General features: G+C 49.3%; 1 protein-coding gene across 7 annotated transcripts in view; it reads right to left on the bottom strand.

Moving 5' to 3' along the window:
- The window catches only part of PIP5K1C (phosphatidylinositol-4-phosphate 5-kinase type 1 gamma), a 52,875-nt gene that overhangs the window by 7,932 nt on the left and 19,445 nt on the right, over positions 1-25,498 (bottom strand). For 4 of the 7 annotated variants that reach the window (XM_063160799.1, XM_063160804.1, XM_063160803.1 and 1 more), the window contains exons 2-15: positions 19,375-19,406; positions 16,514-16,600; positions 16,031-16,161; positions 15,322-15,439; positions 13,133-13,285; positions 10,362-10,661; positions 9,656-9,861; positions 7,856-7,939; positions 7,301-7,349; positions 6,281-6,365; positions 3,225-3,386; positions 3,037-3,066; positions 2,132-2,273; positions 1,814-1,846 (exon numbers count right to left, since the gene is read on the bottom strand). In XM_063160799.1, the coding sequence (XP_063016869.1) occupies positions 1,814-1,846; positions 2,132-2,273; positions 3,037-3,066; positions 3,225-3,386; positions 6,281-6,365; positions 7,301-7,349; positions 7,856-7,939; positions 9,656-9,861; positions 10,362-10,661; positions 13,133-13,285; positions 15,322-15,439; positions 16,031-16,161; positions 16,514-16,600; positions 19,375-19,406 (1,612 nt within the window). The remainder of the gene's footprint in view (positions 1-1,813; positions 1,847-2,131; positions 2,274-3,036; positions 3,067-3,224; positions 3,387-6,280; positions 6,366-7,300; positions 7,350-7,855; positions 7,940-9,655; positions 9,862-10,361; positions 10,662-13,132; positions 13,286-15,321; positions 15,440-16,030; positions 16,162-16,513; positions 16,601-19,374; positions 19,407-25,498) is intronic. The other 3 variants (XM_063160800.1, XM_063160801.1, XM_063160802.1) reach the window with 3 other exon arrangements.

The following is a 25,498-nucleotide window of genomic DNA, read 5'->3' as shown; positions in this document are numbered from 1 at the left end:
TATCTGCACACTCTGGAACTGTTTCTGACAACCTTCACTTTAATACCTCATGCTATTAAAGTAATTACTTGTGCCAGCAGGGCTGTCCCCATGGGAAGGAGGAGCAGGAGCCTGCCCAGCCAGGGGCAGCTGTCAGAGAAGGGCTGAGGTCTGGGTTCACTGAGCACTGTCCTGCTCTCACCAGTGGGCAGCACTTCAGTCCAGCTCCATGCACAGAACTTACTACACTCTTCCTCACAGGGCTGGACCTCAAACCTGGACTGAATTCCCCAGCAGACCAGAATAACCAGAGGCATGACACATTCTTGAGCAAACTGGGTAAGGTTTTTTCCATCTCAGCTCAGGAATGTAAATTCTTGCTTTAATAAATTTGTGTCTGCACTGGTTTTCACCAGGGGATCCCAGAGAGCTCTACAAGTGCACAGGTCCCTACTGTCCCAGGAAGGGCACATGGAAGCACTGGGATTAAAAAGAGACAAATTAGGCAAAAACCAGCAAAGGTGACCACACCTGCAGACAGGCCCTAGCCAGTGTAGCTCTGGGAAATGTGTGACAGACAGATCTACTCTGACCAAGCCACTGAGCTCCCTGAACACTCCCAGGTCACTCTGACTCACCTGACCCATTTCTGGAGGAGCAGTCACACACCACAGCAGCTCCCTCCCTCCAGGAGGTACCAACGAGTCTGAACTATTTTGGATGAAGTCACTGCATTTGCCACATGGGCCCCACCACTGAGGCCTGGGTTTAAGTCTCCAATTTTCAGCAATTCCTAACACTGCATTCTACAGGATATGAGGTGCTTCTTAAGTCCCTGACACTTCTCACAGTGAGCAGGTCCCTGCCCTCAAGGGCAGCATTCAGCAACGTGCAGCATCCAGAGGGATTTTCATTAGGAAATAGCATAGAAAGGGATTTTTTTTCACAGTGCTTATCAACTGAATTCAGTAAATCACTCAAAGCTTGGAACAACAGCAGCTGCCTGTAACGTGGGGCAAACCCTCATCTTCCAAAGACCTTTCCTTCCAAGCACCAAACACTGACTGCAGGGAGAGAGGACATCAGCCTGTCAGGCTTCTCTGGCTATGGCACATGCTAGGACTGAGTCTCTGATGTCATTTCAAAGCCTACTACACCTACACAATGCCCTGGAAAGCGAGGGCAGAGCCAGCAGCATCCGCTGGCTCCTCGTGCAGATCCTGCTGACATGGGCAATGGGGTCATTTTTACTGATGCAAAATAATTCCACAATAATGCACAATATTAATGGTAAGAGCCTCTAAAATCAGACACCCCTCTGCAGCACAGCATTTCTGTCCTACCTTGCCCTTGGCTCTGAGACACCGCAGGAGGAAAAAAGCCTCACAGATTTCTGAAAACACTGGAAGCTCCTTCTGTGGGGACCGATGGTGCCTCATAAAGGCAAAGCCCTTTCACTTTACCCAGGCCACAAGCAGATGCTCAGAGGAGGAATGTTCCTGCTGTCAGGGCTCACTTACTTGCTTAAAGGAACTTAAATGGCCTTCCTTGACTCTGGTGCTGGGTGGGTGGGTAAATTTGGACAACACTGTTGCCCCCTTCCCTATCAAATAATTGGTATTTTCAAAGCACTAAGAGATCTGCTTTGCAAGGAAAATTCCATGTAAGAAATGGGGATCATCTGATTGCAGAAGCAGCTCAGCATCCATGCCAAAATCCTGGAGCTGCTGAAATTCCCACTCAGCCCTCTAAAAGTGACCTTTGCGCAGGGATAAACATGAGGTCTCTGCAGCAGAGAGAAGATGAGACAAAAGACAGAAGATCCATTTCTCACCTGCCATCCTGCCCTGAGGAGTGTGTACGCCTCCTGTGGAAAGAAAACAGGAGAGTTTGAAGGAGCAATTTAAGACAGAAATCCTGCACTGTCCCCAAATCTACCTCCACATCCCATGAGGGAGATGTTCTACTTAACAGCTGACACTTCTTCCAGCAATAATTAATCCCATCAAAGCTGTGTCTGCTTGCTCCCAGGAGAGATTTAATTAAAATCGGTCATTAGCATTGCAGAGTGCAGGGCAGCCTGCCGGGATCTGCAGCACAGAGAGCCAAGAGCAGGCACCCAGCACCAGTGGGAGCAGGGAAATCTCCTCACCTGTACCTGGGCTGCTCAGAGGACTCCGAGGGGGATCGCTCGGGGACAGACAGAGATGTTGACGATAGTGTCGTGGCTATGGAGGCCGTGGTAGCTTCTTCAAAGGAAGGAGGAGTGCAAGGGAGCAGGTCTGGCCTGCCTGCTGGCCCACAGCAGGGCAGGGGAGAGGCAGGAAGAAGAGATGATTAAGTCAAACACCAACACTTCACCTACACCAGCCCCGTGCGAGGCTGTTCCACCATGAACCTGCACACCCCCATTGGGACTGGGCACTCAAACCACAGACAGGCAGAAGTGTAGCTGGGTCATGACAGCCTCTCCCAAGGCATCTTCTGGGGAGAGCCAGTCAGCACCACTTCCAGCACAATAGGCAGGGAATAGAATGCCAGTGAAGACTTCTCACTGGTGACCAAAGCTGGATTAAAGCCTTGGATCACCAGGGATAAATATCCAAGAGAATTAAGAGATGCACTGAGTGTTCAGTGCTTTGCACAGGGAGCAATCCAACAACCATGCACTGGAGGAGCTTGTCCTCCAGCAATCAGCTGTAAATGCAGCCAGATGGAAGTAAAGGAAAGGCAGCACAGAACCAGCCCATTCATCTGTTTTCCAACAGCAAGATCCTGCCTGTTATAACTGCCCAAACACTGTCATTGGAGTGCTGCAGTTCCCAGTCACGCCCCCTCCCCAATCTTTTTTTCAAAGGGTAGAAAATGCAACTCTCTGTTGGCTTTGGGCTATGACTGATGGTGCCCCTTGGCAGCAGCTGTCTTGCACCAGTGATGCAGGCGACCATTTTTACTGCAGAACCCCAGAGTGCTGCAAAGAAGGGATCTGGTCTCCTTTGATGCAGAGGTGTCGCCTCAAGTACCTGCTGGTGCTGCGACAAAACAATGCACTCTTACCTTCTTCCCTGTCCTGGTTAGGTTTAGCACCTGCAAAGCACAGCAAGACATGCAATGAAGAGCTATCCATGAGGAAATATCTGCAGTTGGTGCACAGTGGGGAACTGGATGAGAACAAGGGAGGATCCTAAAGAACTGCTAGGAAAGAGAGGGTAAGCACAGAGGCACGCCCCGGGCGGGGCTGTCACCTTCATCGTCCAGCGTGGGGTAGCTCCGCGCCGCCCGCAGGTCGTACTGGGTGTCGTCCTTGTCGGAGGCCAGCTGGCTGGCTGAGAACGCCGCCGTGGGACCCGCCGTCTTCACGGCCAGCAAGGCACTGCGCCCTTTCTTGGACGGGGACGACTTCAGAGCTGGGGGCACACAAGGGCAAATGTCGGTCTCGGGGTTTAGCTGCTCAGGGTGATTCTGAGATGTGCCAGAAAGTCTCTTCTCAGCTCGGGGCTCGAAGAAGGAGTCAGAACTCTTCAGTTCTCGGTCTCAAGGTTGTTTATTGTTTCTTATCTATAAAATTATTTTTTCTGGCCTGCTGAGATCTGCTCAGCCAGACAGACAGAGGAACTTTGGCTGCCCCCAGAGCGGTGTTATCTCTTTATACTAAAAACTACATGTGTATTATTTAACCATGACTTTCTAATACCTATCACTTATGTTAATGGACGCTCCTCTGTCAGGTTAACAAGATATTTAATACTCTGCTTGTTTGATTTGTCATATATTGGTGATTTGTTAATAATGTATGGATGTAAGCTTGTGTCATAGAGGGAGGACCCTGGTTACTCATTCTAGCATTAATTCTCCTATTTAAATATAGGTTAGTGTGACAGTGTTCACAGGGGTCTTAGGATGAGGGAAGAGATGAAGATCTGACTCCATGTTTCAGAAGGCTTGATTTGTTTTTTTATGATATATATTACATTAGAACTATACTAAAAGAATAGAAGAAAGGATTTCATCAGAAGACTAGCTAAGAACAGAATAGGAAAGAATGATAACAAAGGTTTGTGACTCGGGCTGTGTGTCCAAGCCAGCTGGGCTGTGATTGGCCATTAATTAGAAACATCCAACATGGGCCAAACAAAGATCCACCCGTTGCATTCCACAGCAGCAGATAACCATTGTTTACACTTTGTTCCTGAGGCCTCTCACCTTCTCAGGAGGAAAAATCCTAAGGAAAGAATTTTTCCTAAAAGATGTCTGCAACAGGTTAGCCTGTTAATGGGGAGGGAGTCATAAAGTTCTCATATTTTTGTAGTGCAGAGCTTTAACGCACTCTTTGTTGATGGCTGCTTGAGGGCCCACAGTGTAATTGGGAAATTAATATTTATCTGCTTGTAGAGACTGTATTCTTTTTTAAAGGAGCTGTACCCCCTTTAAATCCTTTAAATAGCCCTTAATTCCCTTCATTAGGGTTCGTGGGTTTTCCTTGGAGAAGAATTAAGAGTGAACTTAGATTAGTTTCACAGGCAACCAGCTATCACCCAGATTGGTTGGCTTTTCACCTCTGCTAACAAGTCATCCCACTCTTTTGCCAGAGAAGGGTTTGCTCAGTAACAGCTCTCATAAGTAGCTCGCTTGGGTTTCAATTTATGTTACACAGTGAGCTTTTACTTTAAACCAATCTAAAAGTGCCAACATTACAGCAGAAGATGGAGGCTAAGAAGAAGAAGGAGAAAGGCTGGACACACTCAGATTCTTCTACCTTGCTCTCTGAACTCCTGTTCTAAAAACCCCTAAAAATCTTTTTTTTCATCCCATGACAAACTAATTATTAGTCTACTTAAACTTTCGTGGCTTGCAGATCTTCATATAAGGTTGATCATTTGCTCCATGGGTCATAATCAAAATCCCAGGTGTCTTGGGCTCTGTGCCAAGGTCTTTGAGCCTCTAGCAGGGGTTCTGGCAATCCAGGACAGCCAGAGGGATGTCCTGAACTCTGACATGTTGGAACCCAGGATGTTCCTCTGACTGCCCTGGAGGACTCGAGACCCTGGCAGGGGGATCAGAGACCTTGGCACTGAGTCACAAACACCTGTGCCTTCCATTTTAGCCCATGGAGAAAATTGCCAACTTGGTGTGAAGATTTAGAAGCCACAAGAGTTTGAGTAGAATGATAGTGAATTTGTCACAGGGTGAAAAAAGCAGAATTTTGGGGATTAAGAATGGGGGTTCAAGAGGCAAGATGGAGGAATCTGAGCATGTCCTGTCCTTCTTCTTCTTCTTGTCCTCCATCTTCTGCTGTGATGGTGGCACTTGTGGATTGGTTTAGAGTAGAGACAGTCTAACATAGGTGATAGGTATTGGAAAATTATTGTAAATAAACTACTAAAAAAATTATTGTAAATAAACTACTAAAAAAGTACTTTTTAGTATAGAAAGCCAACACCACCCCAAGGGCAGTCAGTGTGCCAGTCTGCTGGACAGACCTCTGCAGGTCAGAGAAAGAATGAAATAGATAAGAGAAAATAAACAACCTTGAGAACCAGAGAAAAAGGAATCTCGACTTCTTCTTTGGTCATGGGGCTGGGAAAAAAGATTCTTTAATACCTTGGGAGGCATTTCTATCACAGAAAACCCAAGAGTCAAAGCATCACCACCAGCTACTGTCACACCAAAGGTGCTTCTCCCTTCACAAGGAGAGGCTCTGCCCTCACACACATCCCTTCAGGGCTGAACCCAGGTCAGGTGCAGGGACTGGGTGGGAGCCTGAGCAGACCAAGGCAAGCTGTGACAATCTGAGGGCTCTGCAGTTCTTAGCTTTGCTCTGTATCATGGAATGTTTTGGGTTAGAAGGGACCTTAAAAATGCATTTCCTTCCACCCCCTCCATGGGCAGGGACATGGGCGCTAGAGCAGGTTGCTGCAAGCCCTGTCCAACCTGGCCTTGGACACTTCCAGGGATCCAGGGGCAGCCACAGCTGCTCTGGGCACCCTGTGCCAGGCCTCACTCTCATATTTCCTAACTTCTCATCTAACCCTGACAGCTCAAAACAATTGCCCCTTGCCTGTCACTATCTGCCTGTATAAAACAATCCTTCCCCCTCCTCCTTTTTCTAAGCCCTCTTTAAGCACTGGAAGGGGCTCTAAAGTCTCCTAAGAGCCTTCTCCAGGCTGTACACCCCCAGCTCTCACAGCTGTACCACACTGGAAAACCCTGCTCAGGCTCCAGCCCAGACTCCTCATGAGTCTGCAGCAGCAAGGCCAAGGTAAAACCTCAGAGCACAGCAGCCCCTGAACTTGGTACTTACAGGAATTCTTTCGAAACACCGTGTTGGTCATGAATTTGAAGAATCTCTCTGCATAAAAGCTGGGTCTGTGTACTGACACCGTGTCCTACAACAGCAAGAAGCAATTGTTTAATTTTAAAATGATCCCTCAAGGCAGAATTTCTGTAACAACCAACACAGTCTTTTTTATTCCAACATTTAGCACTGACAGAGCCTTAAAATGGAAAGGCTTAACTGAAACACTCTAATTAATGCTATAAATAACCCTGAAGCATTGCCTCTGATTGCATTTGATTATATTCTTGCTGTGATTTTATAATGGATTTTGGTGATTTTATTCCTTTGTAGACTTCCTGGATTTTTTTTAAACACTGGCCTGATTGCATACATGAAATTTCTTCTGGCTTTGCTGGCTGCCATTCCAATCAAACCTGGATACTTTTGTATGTCACACAGACACCCAAATTCAGCCAAGGGTCTCCATACATTTCAAATGTTCTTGTTTAAAACAGTAAAACTGAAGCTCTTTCTGTTTCTGATGTTTGACTGCGCTTTCATGACTTGGCATCTCCACATTTCCTTTGCCACTTTAAGGGAAGCCAGGAAATTAAAGGCTGAAAAATGCTTTCCACATCCAAGGTTCTTTCAGAAACACACACCTGGCTGCTGCAGGAATGAAGCCAGCAAGGAAACATGGAAAGGGATTTGCTGGCAGAGAGCTTGCTGAGGTGGGAACAGCCAGTCACCAGAGAGAACAGCCCAGGGCTCTGACAGCCCAGGAACACACACACTGTGTGTGCTCCTGGTGTCATGGGAGACAGAGCAGGGGAGGAAAGCTGTGATCACAACAGATCAACGTGTGAGGAGCTGGATTGAGCAAGGAAACCTGGCTGGGAATTAGTGGCACCACCCTGCTGGGCAGGAATGAGAGGCAAGAACTGCTCCTTTCATCAGCTGCAGCTGTGCCAGATCAGGGCCCATAAAAAGACACCAAGTATCCTGTGAGGCTTGGACAACTCCTGCCTCTGCACAGGCACTCACCCCATCGTGGACAAGGGCCTTCCAGGTGTGCTCTAACTTCTTGATGAACCTAATTCCAAGGAGAAGTAGAGAGCAAAATAAAGATCCAGATTCAAGCATGCACTCTGTACCAAGCCCCCTGTCATACCCTCAGGGGAGATCCCTGAGCTGCCAATGTCACCAGGACTGAGCTTTCTCCAGCATCTCCCCCAGGAGGTCAGGACTGCCTGGGAACCACAGGGAAGGAGGGGCTGGGCAGGAAGAGGTACACCTTACACCCCTGGAGATATGCTTCCCACACTGAGGTGGGAAACGACTTCTTTATGAGCAGCTCATCATCCTGGACAAAGGGCTGAGTGTCCCCAGCTGTTCTAAGGACATGATGGAAGCCCATGGCCAGCTTGGGACAGCCATATCTACTCATCCTCACAGTCTCCAGGAGAGAACATGCCCCCTTGCTTTCATTTGGTACTAAAAGAGATGTTATCAGCCACAAAAGACACACTGTGTGGTGGTTTCTGTCCTCACCAAATATCAATTTAATGCAAGCCAAACCCACAGTGCCAGGTTACCCACCTGTATGACTGCAGGATATCGATGATTCCCACGTGCAGCAGGAGACGCTCTCCTTTGCCGTTCACTGCTGGGATCCCTCCCATCCTGCAGGTGAAGCAGAAGCTCAGCAGGTGCAGCCTCAGCCAGGGCACCTCTAACACCCAGCTCTGGGAAGGGCAACAGCAGCCGTGCTAAGGGGCTCTGGTGGTGTCAGACATGCTGGAAAACCTGAGCGCTCACTTTGGGCACAGCCATGGGAGTGACCTGGCCTGAGCCAGGTGTCCCAGGGTCACTGCCTGCATGGCCACACATCACTGTCCTGACAGCACCTGTGCTGTGTGGCACAGCTCTGCCTGGGCCAGAAAGCACCATGGAGCTTTCTCACAGAATCACAGAAATTCAAGGCTGGAAGAGACCTATAAGATCATCAAGTCCAACCCATGTTCTAACTATTCAACTAGATCATGGCAGCAAGTGCCACATCCAGTCTTTTTTTGAACTCTTCGAGGGATGATGACTCCACCACCTCACTGGGTAGATGATTCCAGTATCTGACCACTCTTTCTGTAAAATACTTCCTTCTTAATTCTAACTTGCATCTCCCTTGACGCAGCTTGAGACTGTGTCCTCTTGTTCTGTCTGTTGTCGCCCTGAGAAAGAGACCGACCCCCAACTCACTCCTGCCTGCTTTATTCTGGGGATCAGGTTATTTATGGGTCAGTGAGAGCTGCCTGCCATTAGGGCAGTAAATCCTTCAGGACAAAGGATTCAAGTCCTGTCCACACTAATGCCATCCTGCCAAAGTGCAGCAACCACAGGCACCAGCACACAACCAAAGCACAGGAGTGTCAGATACTCCTTCAGGCAGCCACTGCAATTATTGATGCTGCCTGCAGGACTGGAAACACCACAGTATTATTTCAGCTCTCAGGACTGACCCTCCATCAAACCCACAGCAGCTGGTTTGAGACAGCAGCAAGCAGCAAACTCCACCATTCCTTGGCCCAAGAGCCAGACAGAATCCCAGGTCAAGCACAGCACAGGCTTAGGGCAATCCCCAGCCTCCAGCTCCAGCAGTGACCCAGCACCTGGCTACACTGCTGTCTGCTAACCCCACTGGGATGGCCTCAGGGAACTGCCAGGGATTCCAGAGGTGGGAGTGATGGAGAACTCCAGGCTCCTAGGGACAGACTGATCCCTATTCTGCTCCAGTATTTGGGTGCTGAGTGAGAACTGTCTCCTCCCCAGGGAATGGGTGGGTATTTAGAGGCTGTTACACAAGCTGACAATCTACAGCCTGCCCAAGATGAGACACTGCTGTGAGGCCAGACCCTTACAGAACTATATCCCACAATGGCAGCACTACCAAAACCCCAGGAGAGCTGCTCCCTTGAACAGCTCCTGTGTGTGGTGTCACATTTTAGTTAAATGGTTTGCTCTGTCTCACCCCTCGAAAATGTGGGGTTTATTCCAAGCCTGTGATCCTCCCCTGCAGTATCAGGGATCTGTAATCCCAAATCTGATTCCGTGCCCACCTTGAATCTCCCTTTGAAGCTGTGGGGGGTGATGAGAAGTCTCTCTTGGCCCCTTTTCCCCCAGGCTCTCCCTCTCTCCCCCTCCCAGGGGTGGGGACCCCCAATAAACCCCCAGCTAATCAGCACCCCCAGAAGCCATGTGGGGTCTCCTTGCCTGCCTGCTGCTACCAGGGAACATCCAGCTTAGGGAGCCCCCAAAGGAACAGCAACACCTGCGGGCCTCCTGAGGGATTTCCCCCTCCAGCCTCCCCTCCCAGCAGCAGGAGGGAGCCCAGGTTTCACCCACGTGTCGTCGGTGTCGATGGCCTCGCCGCGGGCAGCCCCTCCCTGGATGGACTCCATGGCTGTGGAGTACAGGGCCTTCTGCCCCACGGGGCGCTTCTCGTCCGACGTGCTGTGGGCTCCCTCCGACAGCTGCTCCCTCTCGTGCTGGTCTATGTTGTGAACCCCAAGCAGCAGGCTGTAGTCCATGATTTTAAAGCTTTCCAATACCTACAGGTTAATATTGAGTTCAAGAACGAAGAGAAAATATCAAGCCAGCAGCAGAAATACAGACCTTGTAGCATGGAATCAAAGCAATCAAAGCAAAGCATCCCACCCACATCCCCACTAACAACTCATTTGACAGAGCCTGGAAGTTTCTGAACCAACAGTGACCTCTGGGCTTGACTGCAGAGTTTGGCCATTCCACAATCACAGCAAAGGCCTGAAGACTTGCAAACAACATCACTGTATCTGCTGCACCGTGATAGGGAAAATGCTCCAGCAAAGCAGCTCCAAGGGGAGCATCTGCCAAAGTGTGATGCACCAGGCAAAGGAGCACAGCCTCAGTCCTCAGAGGCTGCCATGGCTTGGCTTTCAGGGAAAAGTGTAGGAGAAAAGACTGATCCTACTCTGGGCTCATTAGCAAGGTTCTTAACCAGGAATTGCTTGTCCTCATGCTCAAGAGCCACAGAGTTCCTCACCCTGTCCCTGAGCTGCCCCCTCCTTACCAGACAGTCTCGCTGCAACGTCTTCACCAAAGCACTGAAGGTGTCTGCATCCAGCATGAGGCCCTCAGGCATGTCTTGGATGAAGTCCAGATCCTTGTACGTAGGGCTGGACTTTTCTTTTTCCTTCTTGGACGCCCGGCGTTTGTAGGTTGAACCCTTGAGGTCGAACTTGAGGTGCATTTTCACCACTCGGGGCAGGATGTTGTTCATCACCACCACGCGGATGTTTTTGCCCCCGGACTGCACACAGTACAGTCCATAAAACTTGGGCAGCAGAGTCCGGGGGTTCTGGTTCAGATTCTGCAGCAAGGGTGCAAAGAAGCACAAAAGAAAAGGTCATTTGAGCAGAAAATTCCTGCTGTGTTCACCACAAAGCATGTCAACAGCTGGGCTAGGGATTCTTTGCTGAGAGGTTTTCTGAACTTAACAGGAGCTCAGTGGATGCATCTGACAAAGTCCTGCATTTCAGTGGCTTTAGGACCTGCAAACACAGGGACTGAGATGTTCAGCACTCTCCGGGCAAATAACCAAGTCCGGAAATCCCCTGCTTTCCCCAAGTACAGCAGCTAAAAAAAGGAAACCAAACTGGGAGAGAAATAAACACAATAAGTGGGAACTTCAAGCTTAAAAATAACAGCTCTCTTTATCTCTCCACCAGTGTCAGAATCAAGAGCTGTTCTCCAGCCCAGAATAAACCATGGACAGGGTTATTTTTTAAACAAAACAACATAAATGTTTTCCTCCTGTTGCAGAGCTGCTTTATAAAGCAGTCAACCAGAAAGCACGGATATCCTGTTCTGCTGTCATCTCCTTTTTTTAGGCAACAGAATAATTAGGAATGACATGACAGGCAGGATTTGCTTGTTCAGCTTTGGGCACATTTGGGAAGGAAACAGAACTTCTCTGCACGCTGTGGCAGGACAGACAGACCTGACAGGTTCTAACAGACTGCAGAAACGTGATTGTATTAAAATTTCATTCCCCTCAGCTCACCCACCTGGGCACAGCAGTGAGCCCTCTTGGAGAGTGCCAAAAGAAATGGAGGCAGGTAAATGGAAACAGCCTTAAAGTAACTCAGCATGAAACCACCCTGCTTCCTTTCCCTGACTCCTTTGACACAGGTGGTTTCCCAGGAGCAGCAGGGTGATCTGGGGTAGCACCACAGAACCCACAGACAGTGGAAAGCTGCAACAGGTCACTCAGAACTCTGCATCAGACAGGTAAGTTCAGTTTAATTCACTGACTGATGATGGCAGGATTTACCACACACATTAGGCAACAGGCAGTGCTTTCCAAGAAAACTCATCCTGTCCAGGAATGTGAGTGCCACCTGCAAAAGCAAGTGATTCACAGAATCTCAGGATGGTTTGGGTTGGAAGGGACTGTAAAGATCATTTGGTTTCACCTGTGCCATGGGCAGGGACACATTGTCCCAGGCTGCTCCAAGCCCTGTCCAACCTGGCCTGGAACACTCTCAGGGATTGCTGCTCTGAGCAATCTGTGCCAGGGCATCCTCACCTTCACAGGGAACAATTTCTTCTTGGGCTGGCTGTCACTCACACACAGACATCCCATAACCTGCCTCTCTTGGGTAAATTTTCCATGGTAAATATTGAGTGAGGAAAGGATTTTCACAGTACCAGTGTAGGATCACATAACCCCACTGCACCAGGCACACAGATGGGGCAGCAGCATTGCTCCTCATCCCCTTCTCCTTGGCATCTTCACAACAAACAAATCCCTGGTCATTTTAACTGAATGTCAAGAGTCCTCCTCCATAAATCTGGAATTTCCAGCACAGTTGTGCAGAGAGAACAGCTCCTGGTTTTTACACCAGAACAGCAGGTTTGGGTCCAATTTACTTGACCCAATGCAAGTCTCTGGGTCTCAATATCCTGCACTGCCAGACTGATATGCAAAGCTGGCTGGTACCTTGGGCCCTCCAGCTTGGAATTGCTGCCAGTGGGATTCAGGACAATCCTCAGAGTAATGGTCAAACAGCAGGAATGGGAGAGATTCAGGGACAGCAGTGCTTTCCCCACAAAACCAGGGTGGTTGCATTATTGCCTGGAGAAAAGGAGGCTCAGGGGAGACCTTTTGCTCTCCACAAGTCCCTGACAGGAGGGTGCAGCCAGGTGGGGCTCAGGTTCTGCTCTCAAGCAACAAGGGACAGGATGAGAGGAAACAGCCTCAAGTTGTGCCAGGGGAGGTTTGGGTTTGGTATTAGGGGAAATTTCTTCATGGAAAGGGTTGTAAAGGGTTAGAACAAGCTGTCCATGGCATTGGTGGAGCCACCATTCCTGAAAGCATTCAAATAATGTGTGGCTGTGGCACTTGTAGACAAGGTTTAGTGGTGACCATCATGGTGCTGAGCTGAAGGTTGGACCTAATGATCTTTGTGGTCTTTTCCAAACTTAAGAGTTTTACTATTCTATGATTGCAATCAGCAGCCATCCCCAAATGCAGGCTGGGGCAGATGCACACTGCCAAGTGAAAAAGGAATGAACTAGCTCTGGGAAAAGGGCACTCAGAAGCACACATCTGGGAAGCCATTTTGAGGCCAGAACATGCCCCCAAACTACAGCACAATTATCTGCCTCATGTTTACCCACAGAGTTTGCAAATAATCAGTAGGATTTGTGCTTCTGGGACTGGCTTCATGACATGTTGTTAACACTGTCCCTGGCATGGGGGCAGGTGGAGGACATGCCCTGTGAGATGCTCTGCCATGACAAAGCTGGGCTGGCTCTGAGCTGCTGGGTGATACACACCATGTAGTATCCAGGAAGGAGCTTCTGCAGGAATTCAGCTTCCTTGTGCATCACAGTTTTGATGATGAATTCGTCGTCGCTGGTGACGTAGAAGAGGGAGCCGCTGGCGCCGGGGTTGGACAGCTCGATCAGAGGCTCGTTGCACAACGAATACTGGCCAGAAAAAGAAAACAAGGTGATGCTTCATCCCCCATTTACTGCAGATTTGAGTTCTATGCCCTCAAGGGCCTTCCCCATCATGCCATCTCCCTGGGAGATTAAGGGGTAGCAAAGCTCAAGTGAGAACTATTTTCATTATAGGTTTGGTCTGAGCAACCAAACTGATGGACAATTTATAATTAGAGACTAAGATTACAGTTCAGAGCATCCCAACTGCTCAGTATCCAACTAATCATCTGCTTTCAGGAACATCCAGCCTTCATAATGACATCTTATCTGCTCCCATTGTGCCTGCACGCACGTATCACATTCAGGCTCTTTGAGCACAGCCCAGCGCAGGCTGATGGGCACAGAGGATTCCAGGAGACACCACAGCCTGCTCAGGAAGCCAGATATCACTGTGCTGGAGGGAACACAACACGCTGGCTGTTCTCAGCAGTCTCCCCTGGCCTTGTGCTCCCCTGTTCTCTGCAAAAGTCAGTGCCAGATTCACAGAATCCCAGAATGGTTTGGGCTGGAAATGACCTTAAAGCTCATCTCACTTCGTACATGGGCGAGGACACTTCCACTACACTAGGTTGCTCCAGGCTCCATCCAACCTGGTTGTATTTTTACAGTCACAACTCACTCCATCAATCCTGCTAAAAACACATTACAGATCTTATCATCTTATCCCAGGTGTGCAATGAAAAGGGACAAGCCTTGCTCAAGCACAGCAAAGAGTTCTGCACTGGGATCTGAAGTGGGAGAGCACATCTGCTCATCAGGACACAAATAGGTCCTCAAATAAGGACTTGCCCAGCAGCAGAGGGAAAAACAGAGAAAGCAAGGCAGGCAGATGTACATTTTAGCTCAGTGCCCACCCAGACACTGCAGGGGTCAGGTGGGTTCAGGGCAGGATCACAGAACTGCTCAGTAAGAGGTGAGATGGGGAGAGGGAGGTGATCAGAACAATAAATTAAATGCTCATCATTATGTAATGAAAACAGCTTTCAGCTCTGCACAGATTAACAACCCCAGACCTGATCAAGCTAATCATCTCATGCATAATTAAAGGCATTTGCTGCTGTGGCAGGCAAGAGACAGTCAGGAGAAGCAGAAACAACAAATCAGAGCCATGACCTTTGCAACTGAGGCAAACTCCTTGCCTGTCCTCAGCTCTGAACACTCATGCATGAGGCAGCACTGCCTTGGCTGGCACAGGAGGGGATCACTGTTACCCCCCCACCAGGCCCTGGCACAGGCTTGATCCACTGGGAGGTCCTCAGCTGTGACCACCCCTACCTACGGGTGAACTCACACAAAAAGGGCTGCTCCAAAAGGGGAAGACATGTTCTCATGGATGTGTTTCCTTCCCCAGTTCACACAGAACAGGACGTCACACAAAGGCAAGGGCCCAAACTCAATCACAGGGCACTCAAAACCCCAACAGCTTGTACTCCAAGGTATTTGAAAACCAGCCTTTCCAGCTCTGAGGAGCTTTTGAAGCACAAGAACAAGCTGTAGTTTATTGTGTCTTTTTAAGATGATTAAAATAACTACTCTCACATAGCTCTCCAGTGAGTACACAAGGAAAAATTCCCATCTTTGTCCTTAGAGTTGCAGGGGACATTACAGGGTTGCACCCAGCAGCACACAACTCCTTTAGCTTGTAAACACAGTAAGTTATTGTTACCACAAGGAGCAGAGAGGGAAGCCCATTGCAGGGCTTACACAGCTCACATTGTGTGCAGGGCATGGCCTCCCTCCAGTATAGGCTGGCAGCTGCCATCCAGCAAACTTAGACTTGGAATCATGGAATGTTTTGGGATGGAAAGGATCTTAAACCCACCTCATTCCACTCCCTGCCATGGGCAGGCACACCTTCCACTACAACAGGTTGCTCCAACCCCATCCAACCTGTCCTGGAACGCTCCCAGGGATGGGGCAGCCACAGCTGCTCCGGGCAACCTGTGCCAGGGTCTCACCACCCTCACGGTAAAGGTAAACAAAGGAGGACAAGACAGCAAAATTTAAAAATATCTCCATACCAAATAATCATCTGGACGAATCCCAAAGAGCTCCCGGAAGTAGCGGAAAGCCACGGGGGCGTAGGTCTTGAACCTGAAGTCGGCGAAGTGGTGAGCTGGGGTGAGGTTACTGCCCTCGCTGCACAGAACACACACATGGCACAGCCTGTTAGCACCCACACACAAGGACAGACACACCAAAGCTTCAGATGCACCGAGCCTTGCAAAAAGACATCTTTGGAACAAGTACCACCACCTTTCTTCTGTGGTAGGAAAACAGGAAAACAGGTTTCAAACTATCTGCCAACATCTATTTCCAGAGATTAAAGGAACAACCACTTGCCAAGCAGAATATATTTACACAGAGAACATCACTTTTATGAGCTTTGTTTATTCACAGTTAGAGAGCTCCCAGAAGGAGTTGCTTCCATACAAAACACAGTATAATTTTGTGGAAGAAATACTAGATGGACAGCTAGGAAGACAAGCATGTAGGAAGGGTAACAAACTGGAGTGCACAGTACTGCATCCTTCACTGTGCTTCCCTGCAGGCCAGTGCACTGCAGATTCCAACACTTCCCACTGTTCTGTTTGTGTATCACAGAGCAGATTTAAAACATTCAGAGCATGCAACTCTGATCTAAAGACAGATGGAAGCTCTCTTGAAAAATCAGTGAGAGGAAATGAAAATAACTAATTCATGCATTTATTTTTTCTCATTCTCCTTTACCTTGGGAAAAAAATGCTCTCCACCACGTAGAAGTCCTGCATCAGGACATCCCTCTCTGGCTTGGAGCTCAGATTTCCCACAGTATATCCAATCCCCAGCTGGATGGCCCCCTTCAGAGTGGATGAGGTGGTCTGGCAAAAGGAAAAGAGCAGTCAGTGAGCATTTCACAGCAGATAATCACAATAACATCCCCTGCATTACAACACAGTCACGTCTGTGACTTTTGTGGGGTCATCTCAGGCACCACACGCTGCTAACCAAGTTTACCCAGCTGCTGAAGAGATCAATTAGGGCTTCAGATTTACTATTTGCAGGACTGTGCTGTCCAAGAGTGCTGCATAAAAATCTCAACCAGATTAATAACTACTGGGCCAGAACTTCTCTCAGCCTGTCACCCACTTGGGTGCCATTTCCCGCTCCCCAAACCCAAACCTTTTTGTAGGTGGTTTAGTGGGTGCCATCCCTCACTCCCCAAACCCAAACCTTTTTGTAGGTGGTTTCCCCAGAAGCATCCACACTTCGATGACCAATCCTCTTTCCTTGGCCTGGCTGTCCTGGCAGTGAGGGGCCCTGCAAGGAGAGCACAGGGACAGTCAGGGCACAGGCTGAGCTGCCACCGAGCACATACAGAGCAGCACACACACTCCCACACTGTACTGCACACAGGGCTCATGGTGAACACCCTGCAGATGCCAACAGGTGAAAGTGAAGCTCTTTGAATTATATTTCCTCCCCTGAAGATGAGTTAGAATAGCAACACTCCACGTGACACCCCCACTGCTCACTGCAGAGCCCTCAGCGAAAACACCGAGCTCAGAAAAGATTCAACTGCCAAGATTCCCCTGGTGCTTGACTGCAGTTCCCATTGAGTTAAAACAGTGATGTATTAAATCAAACAGCCACAGAGACTTATTCTTAAAATCCCACGCCCTCAGGTGTCACACTGACACCTCGGGTTTTGCTGGACAGATCAGAGCCAGCTGATGGGGACAGCCCAGCCCCTCTCACACTGAGATAATCCATTTAAGCAAGATCTCATCTGTTTACAATTCCAAGGCTGAGCCCACACAGAGTGAGCCACAGGAATGTCTCTTCCACAAGTTTTGAAGTTTACAGAAAAGCTATAGACTGCCAGCACTTCAGGGTGACAACAAACCTGCTCCTGTCCCCTTCTCCTCTCCTGCCTCTGAGTCTGCCTAGGCCTTTCTTTGCCAACCCAGAAGGCAGCAGGTTGTGGCTGCTCTTTAACAGCCTGGTGTAAGCAGGTGTGGGAAGTTCCCTGCAGCTCCTTTTGCAGCCCTAGGGACTCTACTCCACCACCAATCACCACTGCACCCCACCCAAGCTCCCTGCCAGCTGACCCCCCCGATGGATCCTGGAGCCCACCAGACTGCTAGAAATGCTGTTAGAGACCAGCGCCATTCTGGGGTTTGCTACATTGCAGAACAGCTCTGGATGTTCCTTTGAACAACATACAGAGAGATCCAAGGTCACTTCCCAAGTGACACTGTTCCATCCCTGTCCCTCTTGAGTGCTGCACAGACCCAGCTCCAAACCAACTGCTCCAGCAGACAATGGATAATTTTGCTCAGACTAAGAAGTTCTTTGTACTTTAGCTTTTGATCAAGAGCTTGCAGTTATTTCTGGTCAATCTGCTCATACTTCTCATACTAAGGGGCAGTCTGAGCTCTCCTTCAAAAATCCCATTTCCTACCCTATTTTATTGGCAGGGCCAGCCTTGCTTCTGAGCACTCCTCCTCCAGCAGCTGTGAGCAGCAGCACAGCTCAGCCTCTCCTTCCACCAACCCCTTGGATCTTTCTCCATGCAAGCCCCAGCTGTGCTGTCCTGCCTTGCCAATGGCTCCCCATCATCTTCCCAGTGTGATGAGCAGACACAGGCAGGGGAAGGGGCTGCCATCCTAGGAACTGCAGTGACAAAAGTCTCTTCCAGTCTCCTGCTCTGCCTGTGGCTGTTTCCAGGGCAAGAAAAAGTGGCCCTGTTTGTGCATTGAATGATGCAACCACAACAGCTGAGCTTCCCACTACACACATTCCTGTGCAGGTACAAAAGAATCAAGTGTCACATGGCAGGCAATTTTCTGGGAAGGTTTTGCTGTTCATGTATACAAATGCTCATCATCACAGGTGAAAATGGGATGGGGGATATAAAGAAATTTGATCAAACAAAAATCATTTGAACATGATGCCCTAAACCATGAGTGTGGGTTTCAGGGAACAGCTTTCAGCACAGAGCCTCCTACTAGATTCCCTGCTGCCAACTGTGAAGAGTTTTGCTCCAGAAGGTAACAGTGACTCAGAACCTGTGACCTGGAATATCTACAAGAGAAGATGAGTCCCTGGAGATGTTCCCCTGTTTTAGGGCTTCACAAATCACAGCCTCCCCAACTCACTCCCAGTGGGTAAGTGTGGGAATAAGAAAAATAGAAACTTCCACAGACATGGAAAGGTTTGATTTGCAGCCTTGGGAGAAGCTGGGATTGATGTAAAAAAACAATACACAAACATCAGGCAGAAAAAACATAAACTTATGTTTCTATAGCTGTAAGTAAGAATATGCCTTAAGTAAGTGAGAAACTGTACTGGGTAAGATAGTGAAGGGTTTATAATGTAGGGGTGTGGTTGTATAAAGTAAGCTAAGAGTTTAAAAGTTATAACAGAGGCATATGTGTCTATGTGTGATAATAGCCCATTGGATAAATGTATCCACAGTGCAGCAGAGGTAAGTAAAGGTGATAGGTTAGAAAAGCAAAATAAATCCTGTGGAAACTGTCTATTGGTTTAAAAAGTTATATATTGTCTTGGAACAAAGAACTTGTGACTACTTTGAGCTGTGGCTGACTGCCTGCTCCTCTAAAATCTCACAGCCTCTGAGACTGATGTTCATCTGAGCAATAAATTGTTCTTAGCCAGAAAATTGTCCCATTCCTTCATTAAAAGCAGTGACAATGACAGGTAAGACCCACCACAGAGGCCTGGGGATGCCCAATGCATGCACTCTCCAGTGCCCACCTCCAGGTGCTGGTGTGGGAGAGGTGCCCTCAGCCACTGATGCAGAGGCATCATGGATCACACAGCCAAACCTGGCCACAAGATGGGCACAATCCCCCCACATCCCTTCTGTGGCTGCAGTGATGCAATGAAGGGGCCCCAGAGACCTGCCACTAATTTTATTTCTCCCAAATAACAGACACAGATTTTGTAGTAATCTTGTAAATACTTTGAAATGCACTTTTGCTCAGAAAAGGCAGGCAGAAGAGTTTCCTAGAGCTCTGTGTTCTCATTTCTCAACACAGGACTGTCAAACCCAGCTTTATGCATCTCACCTCAGTGATGGGTGTCTTCTTTGGGCCCAGACCTGCAGACAAAAGGGAAGAGAATCAGGAGAAGTAGGGACATCCAATAAAAACCCCCAACCCAACCACCAAAACTCTCAGAAAACAGCTCAAAGCTTTGTCTTTTCAAGTACAGCAGCCAGCCCTTAGAGCAGCTGGTTTTACTCAGTTTTCAGCTTCACCAGTTCAGGAATCTGATGGTACAGGAGTCACACGAACAATTTCATATTCAGAAGCACAAAAATGCACATTTTTTCCCAGCAACAGCATTTCCTAGAGGCTTCAGCAGAGAGGTCTTGCAAATCTCTGCTGCCCCATTAAGCAATGGGTCCATACTACACTGAAGAGCTGGAACCACACAGAAACCCAGAGAGACACTCCTGAGGCTGTATTCCAGCCACTCAGAAGGCACTTGACAAACTGTATTGATAATTGAATATATTTATAGAATCCTACGTCCAAATATATCACACAAATGAATGCATCATTTATCTTTATTGCTGCCTCAGGAGAAGCCACTGCTGCTCCATTACAGCCAACAGTGGAAATCAGGGTTTTGCCTTAAGCCTTTAGGTACAAAATCAGAGCTGGAAACACAGGCCCAAACCCTCTGACATGAGGCCATCTCCTATTTCCTAGCCTGAGTTTGTTTTTCTGAGTTTTTCAGACAGCAGGGAGCACAGGCTCCTGTGTGGAAGGTGGGTCCATGAGATCCAGCCCAGCTGGCTCCTGAGAGCAGCCATGAAGGATCAAGAGCTGCTGGAGAGGAGCTCCCCACAGCACCCCAGCACCTCTGTGTGCACAGAGCAGCTCTCATGGGGGAGTCTCCTGCACAGAACACAAACTCAGGGGACAGCTTTAAGGCCTTACTTCCACATGTGAGTCTGCCACTCCCTGTCCCACAGTGTTCCTACAGGCACAGATCCCTAGCAGCCCATAATCCTTCAGAAAGGGCTTAAATTTGCAAAAGACCATTGAGTGCAGTTTTGAGCTCATCTACATTCAGATTAGGGGGTGGTCTTCCCTGGGAGGGCGTGGATGTCCTCTGTCCCTCCTGGCTGGAGAGCAGGAAAAGCCCAAGAGCCCCCAGCCCAATTCTGCTGCTTCAGCATCTCCCCCGTTTGGTGAAGGAAGAACTTGGAGGGTTTACCCATGGTATCTATTCAAACCCCTCAAAGAGAAGCAGGGATGCTGCTCCAGGGCTTGTTTCAGAAGGAGCCTGAGCAAGAACCTGGGCATCAGAACCTGAAGGGGCTCCAGGAGAGCTGGAAAGGGACTTTGGACAAGGGCCTGGAGGGACAGAACAAGGGGAAATGGCTTCCTATTGCCAGAGGGCAGGGTTAGATGGGATACTGCAAAAAAATTCTCCCCTGTGAGGATGGTGAGGCACTGGCACAGGGTGCCCAGCACAGCTGGGGCTGCCCCTGGATCCCTGGCAGTGCCCAAGGCCAGGCTGGACAGGGCTTGGAGCACCCTGGTCTATAGGAAGGTGTCCCTGCCATGGCAGGGGGTAGTACAAGATGAGCTGTAAGGTCCCTTCCAACCCAAAACATCCCAAGATTCCATGATAATGGGATGACAACACCAGGGAAGTGTGTGACTCAGTCACATTTTGGAAAATATTTCAGACTCCGGAAAGCAAATAAACAACAAACCCAACAAAAACCCTTGGTGATCACAGGGGGGATGAAGCTGGGATGAAGCTGCTCTGACTCAGAAGTGCTGCAGGTGTCTCACCATCCTGATCTCCACAAACTGGGCAGTCCCTCACGTGGAACAGGTCTTGTCAGGTGGCATTTGGAGCTGTCTGCAGAGCACCCCTGGGGCTGCAGCCCGGCCTGGGGGCAGAGCCAGGGTGGCACGGGAAGAGTCACTTCTTGTTATTCTCCTTTAAACAGTGCCCACCTCCTGCCTCAGGAACAGCCACTGAAATGCCACTCCCTGTGCTGCACAATCCCACTGCAAAGGGGCAGAGAGGGGAGAGCAGTGGGACCCCAAAGGGGCAGAGGGGAGTGAGCAGAATGGGACCCCAAAGGGTCCAGAGAGGGGAGAGCAGTGGGACCCCAAAGGGGCAGAGAGCAGTGAGCAGAGTGGGACCCCAAAGGGGCAGAGGGGAGTGAGCAGAATGGGACCCCAAAGGGGCAGAGAGCAGTGAGCAGAGTGGGACCCCAAAGGGGCAGAGCAGCTCCCCTCGGGCCCACACTCAGGCTGGGCCCTCAGTGAGGGGTGTCCCTGACACAGGTGGGTGACACACACCACAAGGGACACCCTGTCACTCCTCCAGCTCTCAGACTGCAGCACCACATGGCTCAGGACCACTGTGAGCTCAAACTGTGCTGAAAAATTCCTTCTTTGGCCTAAGCCAACACAATTTTGTGATCATTGAGCAAAACACCCTGCAATGGCCTGGGGAGCAGGAAATACAGCTCTGAGTGAGCTTTTGGCCAATGAACTTCCAGGGCACAAGCTGAAGCAGCACTTCCAGAACATGGGGGAACCCAGAAGAGCTAATGCTGCCCCAGACTGAGCACTGGAAATCCCTGGGAGCACAGCACTGGTGAGAGCCCTGGGCCAGGGGAACATGCTCTCCTGCTGCACTAAGCTCGTTTCTGCACTTTGTCACAATTCCAGAACAGGAGATTATCTTTAATTTTGTGATAATTACCACAAGCCACTTTCATTCCCAGCTTTTAAGTGTCTGCTGCTGTACACGTACCAAATGTGGAATCAACACCAACCATCCACACAAAGGAAAGGTGTTGGAAGGAAGGAACCATAGATCTCAGGGAGGAATGATGCCTGACGTGGGCAAGAGCAACCCCAGCAAAACTTCCCTCTGCCCCCACCACTAATAAAAAATAATCAGCTTTATAAAATCAACTTGTCTAGTCAGAAAATGTAAAAATCATCCCCTGGCTCCTCTGTGCATGGCACATGGCTGTGCTCGCTCAAACAAGCTGACAGATGGTCTGGCAAAATCTGATTTAACTCCAGCTCCAGGGGTTATTGAGCCACGAGGCAGCGCTGGGGCTGGCGGGAGCGCTGCTGTGGAAGTTTCGACACTTAACGAGCTAATTGAAATAATTCTGATCCGATTTGGGGTGGCTTACAGCCGTGCTCAGAAATGGGATGAGAGGCTCTTGGAGGGAAACCCTGAGATGAAACCCCAACTTTCTGCATCCAGTCTGTGCCTGGGCTCTGTCAGGCACTTCATGCACGCTTGACCTGCTGCCTTCAGTTCTGTTCTCATCTGTGCAGGGCTTCCAGTGACCCTGTCCCAGGGCCTGAGCTTCTGTGCAGCCTCTGAAATGAACACTTCAGTTGTGGCATTCAGTAATTCCCATCTCAGACTTAACCTGTGTTTTTTCCATATTCACAGTCACATTGGACATCTCCACCACTGAGCTGACGCCCTTGCAGGACAGGCAGGAATTTCCTCCTGGAAAGCCTCTGCACAGGAAAGGGCTCAAGTTTCAGCTCTACCAGCCAAAGGAGCAAACCTCCACAAGGTAAGGGTGGGGAGGCCCTGGCACAGGGTGCCCAGAGCAGCTGTGGCTGCCCCTGGATCCCTGGAAGTGTTCCAGGCCAGGCTGGATGAGGCTTGGAGCAAACTGGGATAGTGGAAGGTGTCCCTTCCACTCCCTCCAAACCAGCTGAGACAGGTTGACTTGCCAAAACCCTTCACCATCAAAACAGGCATTAGAGGCTTCTGTCCACTGGAAAGGAATTCCTTAAAAGGTTTACAAAAATCCAGCAGAAGCCTAATTTAAGTCCACAGAATATCCTAGTGGGATCCTGGAATATCCTCAGTGGGAAGGCACCCACAAGGACCATTGAGCCCAGCCCCTGTCCCTGCCCAGGCACCCCAACAGCCCCACCCTGAGCAGCCCTGGGAGCTCCTGCAGCTCTGGCAGCCTTGGCACCATTCCCTGGGCAGCCTGGGCAGTGCCCACATGATCTAATAACAGTTTTATAAACTGTTTATAAACAGAAGTTTTCTTTATATACGCAGACATATATTTATAAATTTTAAGTATTTGATGCTTTATGATGCCCTAGAGAAGGCAAAACAAATCTGAATAACCAGTGGACTCCTTTCTCTGATCAGAACTGCTGCTGCATCTTTACTAAAAGCTTCACTTTATTTAAGGGTTTATAAGGACATCCAATGTGACTGGAACTAAAAATACGTGAAAATAGAAATGCTACATAAGCTCCTTGGCTGGAGGCTGCAGCAGCATGACTCTCCCAGAAATCCTGCCCACCAGAGACCTGCAGTTTGCCACTTGCACCCAGCCTGGTCTGGTGGAAGGTGTCCCAGAGGAGTGTGCTCGTCTCATTTTTCACTTTCTCCATTGAGAACAAGACAATGTGACACAGCTGAGCAGCCCGTGTGGACAATGAGGGGATGTGGAGACTGTAACCAGGACATGATTCCCTGTTCCATCTGACCCCTAACACAGACTTGCTCAGTCGATGCCTTACAGGCAAAGGCAGGAACAAGAATGCCAAGACAGGAGCTGTGGAAGTTAAAGTCCCTGCACATGTATTGCTATATATACAGGCAGAAAGGATGGAAATTAAACATATCCATCAAAAGAGACCACTGTTACTACCTATAAGAGACTGCTGCTAAAAACAAATTAAAATTAAGGGAGACCGAGGGAAGGTGATTCAGCAAATCATGGAATGGTAAGGGTTGGAAGGGACCTTAAAGTTCATCTCATTCCAGCCCTTGCCATGGGCAGGGGCACCTTCCACTAGACCAGGGTGCTCTGAGCCCCCTCCTTGGACACTTCCAGCAATGGGGCAGCCCCAGCTGCTCTGGGCACCCTGTGCCAGGGCCTCAGCACCCTCACAGGGAAGCATTTCTTTGCAATATCCCATCCATCCCTGCCCTCTGACAGGGCATTCCCCCTTGCTCTGTCCCTCCAGGCCCTTCTCCAGAGTCCCTGTCCAGCTCTCTTGTAACCCAGAAAACACTCCTGAGCTGGGAAGCAGCCCCTGATCCAGAGCAGCAGCCAGCAGAAGCATCAGGCTGTGTCTCAAGGCACAGGCAAAAGCAATCCCTGAATTTTTTCTCACATGCCACACGTGTGGCTCCAGCTCCCAGCACATGGAGCAGCAGCACAGGGCAGTCCTGGGAGGGGAGGGGACACCACAGGGAGCAGGAGCTGGCTGATCCCCCCCAGAGAAGGCAGCTGAGTACAACCTGCCCTTCCCAGGCACCTACTGCTGATCATTAAATATATTTTCTTCCCATAATTCAACACAATTTTATTCAGATGATAATCATCAAGTGAGGCACAAAATTACATTAAAATGTTGGGGTTTTTCCCCTTTTATTTGCCATCTCTTGGTATAAAGAGCTGCAGCTGTTCAGCACCCTGGGTGTGGATCACTGATCCTGGCATTCTGAGAGCTTGGAGAAATAAGACAGAAATAAAGCAACCTGAGATAAATTCTGCTTGTTATGTAGAACCTACACAAAGTTCTACCATCTAAATGTATCTATGTTTCCCTGCAGCATGGCCAGACTGACTGACTTTTGGGATCATCCACACAAAACTGGCGCTGCCAAACCCAGCTGACCCTCTCTACTGCCTGGTTCACCCCATTACTCATCCCAGTGCTCAGGCAAGGCTGGCTCCAACCCTATGGGCAAGCACACAGGGGGAGGAGAGGCCTGGCTCTGATGCACCTGCAGCACAGGTAGCTCAACATTCCTCAGGACACTTCAGCCAGCATCCACAGTCCAGCAGCTGTTTGCAGCAGAAATGCTGGCAGCACCAGGCAGTATCCAAACTGGGCTGCAGGAGTAGCCAGAGAGAAATAATCCTGTTTAATCCCACCTCAGCCACCCTGACCTCCTCCCTGTCCTCTGCTCCTTCTTGTCACCCACGTGGGCTCCGTGCCTTGTTTGAAGCACACAGGAGCCACCTTCACATGAAACAACATTTGCACACCAGGATCTGCTGCCCCAGCTCCGAGTGCTGCACTCTTCCCATGGCCTTTGTCTTGTTTTCCTCAGCAGAAACGCTGGGGATGGGAACAGCAAGGCTTGTACAAATAAATGGCTTGTACAAACGAAGGGAAAGAGCTTAATGTGCAGGCT

The sequence above is a fragment of the Melospiza melodia genome, chromosome 7 (assembly GCF_035770615.1).
Source record: "Melospiza melodia melodia isolate bMelMel2 chromosome 7, bMelMel2.pri, whole genome shotgun sequence".
Taxonomy (NCBI): Eukaryota; Metazoa; Chordata; class Aves; order Passeriformes; family Passerellidae; genus Melospiza; species Melospiza melodia.
Note: the sequence above shows the minus strand (reverse complement) of the source record. Positions and strands in the feature narration are given on the sequence as shown.